This window comes from Apium graveolens, chromosome 5 (genome assembly GCF_009905375.1).
Source record: "Apium graveolens cultivar Ventura chromosome 5, ASM990537v1, whole genome shotgun sequence".
NCBI lineage: Eukaryota > Viridiplantae > Streptophyta > Magnoliopsida > Apiales > Apiaceae > Apium > Apium graveolens.
The window spans coordinates 40,901,093-40,912,644 of NC_133651.1; the positions used below are offsets into that span (position 1 = coordinate 40,901,093).

The following is an 11,552-nucleotide window of genomic DNA, read 5'->3' on the forward strand; positions in this document are numbered from 1 at the left end:
ACTTTTACTGTCAAGGGGTTTAACAGTTGGAGGAAAGTAAACAATGGAAAAGATTGTGCTTTTAGATGTCATGTTGGTAAAGGAGATGGTTCTAATTCAGCTCATAATTTTGCGGCTAAATGTTATTATAATCTTAAAAATCAGCCTTGCACTTGGAGAAGATAGTGGAGGAACAAAGTGCAGAAGAGATCAAATGAAATCGAATGCGTCTTAAAACATCGATAGATGCAATCAAATGGTTGACATTCCAAGCTTATGCATTCAGAGGACATGATGAAAGCTGTAACTCGAAGAATCAGGGTAATTTTCTTGAGATGTTAAAACTTTTGGCTTCTTACAATCCTCAAGTAGAAGAAATAATTTTAGATAAAGCCCCCAAAAATGCCAAATACACTTCACCAAAAATTCAAAATGAACTTTTACATGTTTTTGCTAGGAAAGTGCAAGATTTAATTTGTGATGAGATTAATGATGTAAAATATTGTTTGATTGTGGATGAATCTAGAGATATTTCTAAAAGGGAGCAAATGGCTATTGTGGTTAGGTTCTTTGATAAAAGCGGCTTTGTGAGGGAGCGTTTCTTGGATTTAGTCCATGTTAAAGATACAACTTCTTTAACTTTAAAGACTAAAATATGTGCTATTTTGTCTCATCATAATCTTAATGTCCAGAACATAAGAGGTCAAGGATATGATGGTGCCATTAATATGCGTGGTGAGTGGAATGGGCTGCAAGCCTTGTTTCTTAAAGATTGTCCTTATGCATATTACATTCATTGTCTAGCACATCAATTACAATTAGCACTTGTGGCTGCAACAAGAGAAGTACCTCAGATTCACACTTTCTTTCAAAATATGGTCTTTATTATCAATGCAGTTACTAGTTCTTCTAAGCGGTATGATGAGTTGCAAGCTAATCAAATTGCTGAAATTGAACATTTAAAGGAAATAGAAGAGATTCAAACAGGTAAAGGTCTCAATCAAATTGGAACATTATAATGTCCCGGAGATACTATATGGAGTTCACATTTCACTGCTATATGTAGTTTGATAAGAATGTATGGTGCTACTCGCTCGGTTTTAATTGACGTTGCTGCTCAAGGGACAACTTTTTCTCAACGAGGTGATGCTTTAAGTGCTATTAAAATGTTAATGTCTTATGAATTTGTGTTTATTTTACATGTGGTTAAGGAGATAATGGCTATTACTGATCTACTTTGTCGAGCATTACAACAAAAGTCTCAATATATTTTAAATGCCATGCATCTGGTTTCTACTACAAAGATGTTGATTCAAAAATTGAGAAGTGATGGTTGGGAGAGTCTCTTAGAAAATGTGAGATCATTTTATGAACGACATACTATCTTGATTCCAGATATGAATGCTCCCTACTCTCTTCGTCGACAAGGAAAACAAAAGCAAATGGTGACAATGGAACATCATTACCAAGTAGAAATCTTTACAACTGCCATAGATCAACAATTACAGGAGCTAAACAATAGATTCAGTGAACAAATGACGGAACTTCTCATTTTAAGTGCATCACTAAATCCTAGGGATGGTTACAGGTCTTTCAACATAGAGAACATTTGCAAGTTAGCTGAAAAGTTTTATCCAGAAGATTTTTTGGGAGATGAAAAAATCCATCTACAGTGTGAACTACAACATTATGGGTTAGATGTTCCGGTTCATCCAGATTTGAAGAATCTGTCTACTCTTGGTGATTTATGTCATGGATTGGTAACCACAGGGAAAGCTGACATGTATCCATTAGTTGATAGACTATTAAGGCTTGTCTTGACTCTTCCAGCATCTACTGCAACATCTAAACGAGCTTTTTCTGCTATGAAAATTGTGAAAACAAGTCTTCGCAATCGAATGGAAGATGAATTTCTTAGGGATTATTTGATAGTGTATATTGAAAAGGAGATTGCGGAGACCATTTATGCCGAGGAGATCATTGATTCTTTTTATTTGATCAAAGAAAGGCGTGCACATCTTAAATAAATCTGTATGTTTTCTACTTTTATTTATTTTGGTCCCCCCCATGTTGGATTCCTGGTTCCGCCCCTGTTTGGCAGTCTTGTAGGCTATGACCCTGTTTGACATCACAGAATCAAGACTGTTATGCAAAATGTTTCTTACCTTTGCATCTTTCAGCACAACTACTTTATCTTCTGTTGTCCATTCTATCTTCTCCTTCAGTTGATAGTGTTCAGCACAAGTAGGAGTTGTAGGCACCAGTTTTGTTGGCATGAAGGGTCCATCATTGATTACGTCTAGATAATCTAGATCTGTAGCTTCCAGGTACATGAGCATCTTCACCTTCCATGTTGGATATTCAGTCTTTTTCATAATGGGAATTTTAATGCTTTCATACTTGTTCAGAGACATGTTTAGATCGTTTCTGATTGTAAATTTATCAGTGTTCTCTGATACCAATTATTTCCCAGTAAAGATATAATTGTTTAAGGGGGTTTGGATATTATTGTATAAATGTTTCGAACAAGTAATAAAATATAACAACTTTTTATATATCTGATAAAAACTGTTACAAAATCCTCTCAAGAAATACTGATGTTCTTGAGAGCTGCTAGGTCGAATGATCCTCGAGTGTTGTTCACTAAGTGATGACCTAAACTGTGTTTATATACTACACAGCTACAACAGATTAATCTAAGATATGCATTATCAAAAACTAACTGAAACTGATACATATCTTAAACTAAACAGATAAAGTCCTATCTCTCAGACGTAACAGATATCTGCTCCACATTATAAGGAACATAACAAATCCTCTATTGCTGACTGTCTTCAAATACTGATGTCATACAAATCCTGATGACATACCAAATCCTGACGGTACATCAGATCCCGATGACATCCGAACAGCCAGATCTTGAGCTTCTTCTGATCATTGAGAATTCAATATGTAATAGGGAGGCTGAAGATTAGTTTCATAAAACTACTATAGTAGTGTGTATTGTGTACTTTATTTTGTTTGAACTATGAAGTGTGTTATGTTCTTATCAAATAAATTATATTTCTTAATTATATACCGAATGGATTCTGAAGATATATGCATTGTTGATTGTGGTACAACTCATATGATTCTACACCCAAATAACCAAAACCAAAGCTCAAATCAGAACGATTTCTGGTGTATCTAATATAATCGAAGGTTTTGGAAAAGCTAGTTTCATCCTACCTAATGGTACCCACATACACATTCCAAATGCATTATATTCAAGTAAGTCTACTAGAAATCTTCTTAGTTTTAAAGATATCCGACTCATTAATTTTCACATCGAAACTACCTCTAAGGCTAATAGAGAATATCTTATTATTACTTCCGCTAATCCTAGCAACAATAAAATCTTAAAAAAGTTTCACTCACTTTCCTCAGGATTATATATGATGAAAATTAGAACTATTGAGTCACACAATGTTATTACTTCCAAACTCATAGATCCAAAATCTTTTACACTTTGGCATGAAAGATTAGGTCATCCTGGCATCTCTATGATGCATCGTATTATAGAAAATTCTAATGGTCATCCTCTTAAATATTTTAAAGTTCTTTCCAATAATGACCTTCCATGTTCAGCATGTTCTTTAGGAAATTTGATTACTGGACCATCCCTTACTAAAGTTCAGCTTGAAAGCCCAACTTTTCTAGAAAGGATCCAAGGCGAAATATGTGGACCTATACACCCATCATCTGGCCCATTTAGGTACTTCATGGTATTAATCGATGCCTTAACTAGATGCTCTCATGTTTATCTTCTCTCAACTCGTAATGATGCTTTTGCAAAATTACTTGCCCAAATAATCAAATTACGAGCTCAATTCCCAGATCATTGCATTAAGTCAATTCGTTTAGATAATGCTGGTGAATTCACATCTGCAACTTTTGTTGACTATTGCATGTCTGTAGGAATTTCAGTTGAACACCCAGTTCCTCATGTACATACACAAAATGGGTTAGCCGAGTCTATCAAAAGACTCTAACTTATTGCAAGACCGCTATTGTTGAAAGCAAAATTACCTACATCTATTTGGGGTCATGCAATACTTCATGTTGTTAATATTATTAGGATTAGACCAACTTCCTACAACCAACATTCTCCGCTACAACTAGTACTTGGTCAAGTTCCTAATATTTCTCAATTCAAAATTTTCGGAACTGCTGTATATGTACCGATTGCTCCACCACAAAGATCGAAGATGGGAGCTCAAAGAAGAGTAGGTATCTACGTTGGTTTTGATTCCACATCTATAATTTGATATATGGTGCCTCTAACCAGAGACTTATTTATCGCAAGATATGCAGATTGTGATTTTGACAAGTCTATCTTTCCTCCCTTAGGGGGAGATAAACATTCAAATAAAGTTAATCCTGACATAACATGGAATGCATCAGAGTTATATTTTCTAGATCCACGTACCGGTCTGTTAGGAATATGTTGTGAACTTGATGATAAATTAAACAAAACATCTTAGTAGATTTAACTTGGTGAATTTTGTAGCACCCGACGGATGATCAATTATAGTCCCGACGGATGATTGAATATAGTCTCAACGGACAACTAATTGATATCCATCGGGTGAGTAGCTTATGTAAAAATAAGTAATGTAGCACATTTCTGCAAACAACTTTGTGTATATTCTGTAGTAGCATATGAGTCATGTTGACTACTAGTAGATATGAAAAATAGGTTGATCAATTATAAATATTAGATGTCTTGTAAATCTGCATAAATGAAATGGAGTCAAGTGTCAAACAACTACCCGACGGATGATCAACAAAATAGCTACCGGCAGATGATCAACAAGACTACCCGACGGATAACAAGCATGTACCCGACGGATGATCAATTCAAATATCTATTGATAGTGACAACACAGTCAGATGCATTAGGTGTTTGTAAAAGGAATGTGGCAACCTGTTTAGCAGGGTTTTGAGAACAAAGAAGCATTACCATTTCCATGCTATTATGAAGATATATAAAGATGCTGGAATAGAGTAGTGAAGCAGCATGGAGTTAGACTTGATAGGTTTTGTTTTATTATCCTGTCTTATTACCATGTAAACTTGGTGATATATAAACCAAGTGTAGCTAGTAGAATAAACAACTAAGAAAACACATTTTAGAAGGGAAATAGAAAAGGCTGTAACTGTTAAGAATTTCTCTGTAGTTTGTTTGTTCACTTGTAAAAAACAGCTATGAGCTATTCAAGCTTCACAGGGTTCTCTCGATATATATATATATATATATATATATATATATATATTCAAATCCACCAGAAAGTTTTAAAGACTTGTGTTTTTATTACTTGTGTTTTGATTTATCCAATTCTCTTATTCTGCACTTCACAAATCAAACACTTATATATTATTGAGTTAGAATTGTTTTAAAAATCTTAAAAAGAAGCCAGAATTACATTCAACCCCCTTCCGTAATTCTTGTTGTATTGTTAGGGAATAACAATTGGTATCAGAGTAAGCTCTTATAGTACAAAGAGTTTAAAGATCACAACAAACAACAAGATGAATAAGAAGGATGTTGGAGTTAAGATTCCATTTCTGGACAAAGACAATTATCACCACTGGAAGGTGAAGATGCACCTACATCTTCTTTCTCAAGATGAGGCCTATGTGGATTGCATAGAGAGAGGTCCTCATGTACCAATGAGAGCTGCAACAGGGAATGAACCATTTGTTCCCAAGCCTAGGAATGAATGGTTAGATCCTGATATTGAGCAAGTCAGGAAAGACAAGAAGGCCATGAATATATTGTTCAATGGAGTTGATGGTGATATGTTTAATAACATCATTAACTGCAAAACAACCAAGGAGGTTTGGGACAAAATTTAGATAATCTGTGATGGTACTGAGCAAGTAAGGGAGAATAAGATGCAACTGCTAATTCAACAATATGAGCACTTTCATTGTGAAGATAGTGAGTCTCTCACTGACATTTTTAATAGATTTCAAAAACTACTAAATGCTCTGAAGTTGCATCGAAGAGTCTATCAGACAAAAGACTCCAATCTCAAGTTCCTTAGATCTCTTCCAAAGGAATGGAAACCAATGATAGTCTCATTGAGAAACTCTCAAGATTATAAGGAGTTTACTCTGGAGAGACTGTATGGCATCCTGAAAACTTATGAGCTTGAAATAGAGCAAGATGAGAGGATGGAGAAAGGAACGAAGAAAGGAGGGTCTATAGCACTGGTTGCTGAGTTAGAGAAAGAGAAATAGATGAAGGTAGAAGCTGTTGAGTCTACTTCAAAGGCCTGTGAAAACAAGGGTAAGGGGCTGGTAGATGAAAATAAAGACAATTTGAGCCAAGATGACATGGATGATATTGATGAGCATTTAGCTTTTCTTTCCAGAAGATTTGCCAAGCTCAAGTTCAAAAAGAACTTTGGAGCAGCTAAGCCAAATAGAAACATGGTGGATAAATCTAAATTCAAATGTTTCAAATGTGGCTTGGCAGGGCACTTTGCCAGTGAGTGTAGAAAGTCAGATTCTAATAAAAAGAAGTTTGAGCCTGTTGATTATAAACAAATGTATTTTGAGTTGCTCATGCAAAAGGAAAAGTCTTTCATTACACAGGAAAATGACTGGGCAGCTGATGGTTTGCATGAAGATGAGGATTTCAGCTATGTCAATCTAGCCCTAATGGCCAAGTCTGATGAAACATAAACAAGTTCTTCAAGTAATCAGGTAAATACCACTAACCTAGAACATTTATCTAAAGCTGAGTGTAATGATGCCATACATGACATGTCCACGTAATTATATCATTTGCGTGTTATACTTAAGTCTCTCACCAAAGAAAATGCTAAAATCAAAGAAAACAATTTATTTTGTAGTGAGAGGAATAATGTGCTAGAATCTCAATTTATTGAATTTGATAAATTGAGAATTGAGTGTAAGATTGCTAAAGATGAATTAACTGAGTCCTTGAAGAAAGAAGAGATTTTGAAGAAGCAACTTGAACGAGAACAAGAGGTGATTAAGGCATGGAAATCATCCAAAGATGTTCATGCTCAAATCACTAAAGTTCAAGGTATTGAGTCCTTTTGTGATGCAGCCTGGAAAAAGAGTAAGGAGAAGCTGGAATCCAATTTGGTTGAAGGATTGCTAACAGATGTGGACTCACGGATGATGAAAGTCATCAGTCGGATAATCAAAAGGATTATCCGTCGAGTGACATAAATCCTCATTCGTCGGCTGTGAGCAAACCTGTGAGTAAAGCCAAACTTGCCAAGTTAAATGAGAAATATGGATCAGTTTCCAAAAACTTTGTTTCAGAAGAATCAAGTCAAGTGAAGAAGGAGAAGAAAGTGAATGTTGGTCATCTGTCCATCAAGCAATTGAATGACAGATTGGAAAAGATAGAGGTTAAAATAGAATTAAAAAAGAAAAATAATAGAAATGGGAAAGTAGGGATTAACAAACATAACAACTACACACCTAATAAATATGCTCCAAGAAAAATCTGTACTAAGTGTGGTAGTGTTAATCATTTGTCAGTTAATTGCAAACTTGCCATGCCTACTCCTATATCTGTATCCTCTCATTTTCCCACCATGAATGACATGCCTTCTATGCCTTTGAATGTTATGTCTGCTCAGAATATGAATGCACAATTTGCTAATATGCCATTTGCACCTAATCCTTATTATGCTGCATTTAGTATGTCATAAATGCCATTTAGCATGCCTTACTGGAATAACATGTTTGCAAACAACATGCCTTTTCCTGTTAATCAAAATATGCATGATAATTTTGTTTTAATAACTGGTTTCAAAGGTCCAACTCAAATGACTAAGGATGAATTAGAAATTCCCAAGTCAAATGAGATCAAACTTAAGAAACCAAAGAAGAAAGCTAACAAGGCAGGACCCAAGGAAACTTGGGTACCAAAATCAACTTGATTTGGTTTTGATGTGTGCAGGTTAACAAAAAGAATCTTTGGTACCTGGATAGTGGTTGTTCAAGGCACATGACTGGAGATTGTACCCTGCTCACAGAGTTCAAGGAGAGAGATAGCCCAAGTATTACCTTTGGAGATGACAGCAAGGGTTATACAATGGGATATGGCTTGATTTCAAAAGACAATGTCATCATTGAGGAGGTTGCCGTAGTGGATGGTCTCAAGCATAATTTGTTGAGTATCAGCCAGCTTTGTGATAAGGGCAATTCAGTAACCTTCAACTTAGAAGCCTGTGTTGTGACAAATAAAAGAAGCAACAAAGTGGTTCTCACTGGTGTGAGAAGAGGAAATGTGTATATAGCTGACTTTAACTCATCTAATACAGAATCTGTCACTTGTCTTCTCAGTAAATCAAGTCAAGATGAAAGTTGGCTATGGCATAAGAAGCTATCCCATCTAAACTTCAAGACCATGAATGAACTTGTCAAGAAAGAACTGGTTAGAGGAATTCCTTAAGTGGAGTTTTCTAAGGATGGACTGTGTGATGCCTGCCAAAAGGGAAAGAAGATTAAAGCATCATTCAGAAAGAAGCTTGATTCAACAATTGAAGAACCTTTATAATTGCTTCACATGGATTTGTTTGGACCAGTCAATGTGTTGTCCATCTCAAGGAAAAGATTTTTCCTAGTAATTGTAAATGATTTCTCAAAGTTCTCTTGGACATATTTCCTAAAGTCCAAAGACGAGGCTAGTGAAATCATCATCAATCACATAAGGTAAGTCAACAATCATCCTGATTTTAAAGTAAGAAGAATTAGGAGTGACAATGGAACTGAATTAAAAAATTCTGTGATAAGATCATTTTGTGAAGAGAATGGGATAATGCATGAGTTTTCTGCAGCAAGAACTCCACAACAAAATGGAGTGGTGGAAAGAAAGAACAGATCTCTTATTGAAGCTGCAAGAACAATGCTTGAAGAATCAAAGTTACCAACATATTTCTGGGCTGAAGCTATGAACACTTCCTACTACACTCAGAATATTTCCTTGGTAAATCAAGCAAAATGTATGACACCATATCAATTGTTCAAGAATAAGAAGCCAACTCTAAATTTTCTTCATGTCTTTGGCTGCAAATGTTATATCTTGAGAAATCAAACTGATCATCATGGGAAGTTTGATGCTAAAGTAGATGAAGGAATTTTTGTTGGATATGTTGTGGGAAAAGCATATAGAGTCTACAATCTGAGAACCAACATTGTTATGGAATCAATACATGTTGTGTCTGATGATAAAAAGATTGAAGGACTGCAAAATGAAGATTCTCATGAAAGCCTCAAGTTTGATAATATGGAGATGGTTAGTGATGACAGTGATGATGAAAGTGATCAAGACACAGTCAATAAGGATAATGCAGAAAAATCTACTACAAACGAAGCACAAAATTCAATATATGTCGAGTTGTAAAATGCTTCATCCGTTGGGAGACAATCTGCTTTATCCATCAGGAGACAATTAGCCTCATCCGTCGGAACACAAAGTGCACCATCCGTCGGGTCATTAAGAGAAGCTGAAAGTCAGATTAGATCACTAACAGAAAATTCCCCTTTCTCAAGTCAAAGATTCACAAACTCAGGGGAAGTTTCTAATAATCAAAACTCAGTCACACATCAAGACAACAATGAAACCTCTTCATCTAGAGCTAATCTACCTCAACAAAGAAAATGGACAAAAGATCACCCCTTTGAGCTCATCATTGGTGATGTATATTCTATAGTTCAAACAAGGAGAGCAACTCAAGAAGAATGTCTATATAGCAGCTTCCTATCTAAGTAAGAATCAAATAAGGTAGAAGAAGCTTTGTTGGATCCTGATTGGATTTTAGCTATGCAGGAGGAGCTAAACCAATTTGAAAGGAATAAAGTATGGAAGCTGGTACCCAAATTTAAAGGAAAGAATCCAATTGACACCAAGTGGGTATTCAGAAACAAGATGGATAAAAATGGCATAGTGGTCAGGAACAAAGCTAGATTGGTTGCTAAGGGTTATTGTCAACAAGAAGGAATAGATTTTGATGAAACTTTTGCTCCTGTTGCAAGACTTGAAGCCATCAGAATTTTCTTAGCCTATGCAGCTCATGCCAATTTCAAGGTCTATCAAATGGATGTCAAAAGTGCTTTTCTGAATGGAGATTTGGAGGAAGAAGTCTATGTTAGTCAGCCTCCTGGTTTTGAAGATCCAAATTTTCCAAATCATGTCTACTATCTATTGAAAGCACTTTATGGAATGAAGCAAGCACCTAGAGCCTGGTATGACACTTTATCAAAGTTCCTTTTGGAAAATCACTTCACAATAGGTACTGTTGATGTTAGGTCACACAACACTGTAGAAGGGGGTTGAATACAGTGTTTATTACAATCAAATTGATTTTGAACACAAGTAACAGTAAACAGATATATTCAATATAATAAACTCTGTTACAATGGAACTGTTCTCTCTCAGTGATGAACAAATATCACTAAGAGCTGCTAGGTTACAATGTATGATCTTCTCGATAATGATAACACATATAGTGTAAACCTATGTCTGTGTTTATATAGTACACAGTTACAAGATAACTTCTAATTGATATGGAATATAATTCTGTCTCCTAAAATATATCAATAAGATATCTTATACAAGTCTTCTTATCTTCTAACTCTTTCCATGCATATCTTCTTTTGTCTTAGTCTCGATCTTCTATCCTGTAAATCAACTTCCTTCCTTAACTGTAAGTCCTCCTGTACTTAAGTTTTGATATGACCTTAAGTTCTGATATCTATCTTCTGACTTCTAGTAAGTACTGATTCCAGTAAGTCCTGATATTTCATGTTTGTTAAGATCTGAAAACTAAACATGAAACATATTAGACATGACATCTCAAATATATCTAACAATCTCCCCCAACTTGTAAATTATGCAAAAATATACAAGTTAATAGATTTGATGATGTCAAAAACATTTAAGTTCAAATGCAATAAGAGTTTAATAAGACTATTAACTACAACTTACAAAACATGTAGCTTTACCAACATCATTGGATCAATCTAAATCCATTATGATTTTTAACAAAATCTTTTACCAGCTTATCTTCACCTTTTCTTAGAACTTCAACTCACTGTGCTTTGACCTGCATCAGTTCTTCATCTTTTCTATCACCAATTTGATAAATGGTTGTTCTGAGAGCTTGAATTTATGTTCTTTCAAGTCCATCACCAAGTCTGATAACTCTAGGATGTGAAGAGTCTTCATTATAACATAAGCATCTTCCTTTCAGAATAACTTCCACCTTAGCAGAATTCTTCAGCATAGGAATTTCTCTTCCATCATCTTCAATCATCATTGGAATGTACTGAGAAGCCTTTGTACCGAGATTCTGAGAAGATCTCTTATAGCCTTCAAAATGTATTCTGACCATCTTCTTGTAATATCAGATTTTACTTCCAGAAGATAGTGAATATGTTGAAGCTCTCTAACAGACTTCTTTAGCATATCAGTATCAGCTAATCTGTAAGTTCTTCCATCATTGAGAAATAAGATCAATTTCTCGTTTAGATTTTCTTTA

At 35.1% G+C, this 11,552-nt stretch overlaps 2 protein-coding genes across 2 annotated transcripts; both read left to right on the plus strand.

Annotated features, from left to right (window-relative positions):
- The first annotated feature begins 203 nt into the window (after positions 1–203).
- LOC141659997 (uncharacterized) lies at positions 204–998 on the plus strand. Its single transcript, XM_074466952.1, has one exon. It carries the CDS (start codon positions 204–206, stop codon positions 996–998), a length of 795 nt encoding a protein of 264 aa, XP_074323053.1.
- Positions 999–1,055: 57 nt separating this feature from the next.
- On the plus strand, positions 1,056–2,006 carry LOC141659998 (uncharacterized). Its single transcript, XM_074466953.1, has one exon. The coding sequence runs from the start codon at positions 1,056–1,058 to the stop codon at positions 2,004–2,006; it is 951 nt and encodes a 316-aa protein (XP_074323054.1).
- The last annotated feature ends 9,546 nt before the right edge of the window (positions 2,007–11,552 follow it).

What these genes read in the sequence shown, in the direction of transcription:
- LOC141659997 (XM_074466952.1), top strand. Translation starts at nt 204, where the DNA reads ATGCGTCTTAAAACATCGATAGATGCAATCAAATGGTTGACATTCCAA.
- LOC141659998 (XM_074466953.1), top strand. Translation starts at nt 1,056, where the DNA reads ATGTATGGTGCTACTCGCTCGGTTTTAATTGACGTTGCTGCTCAAGGG.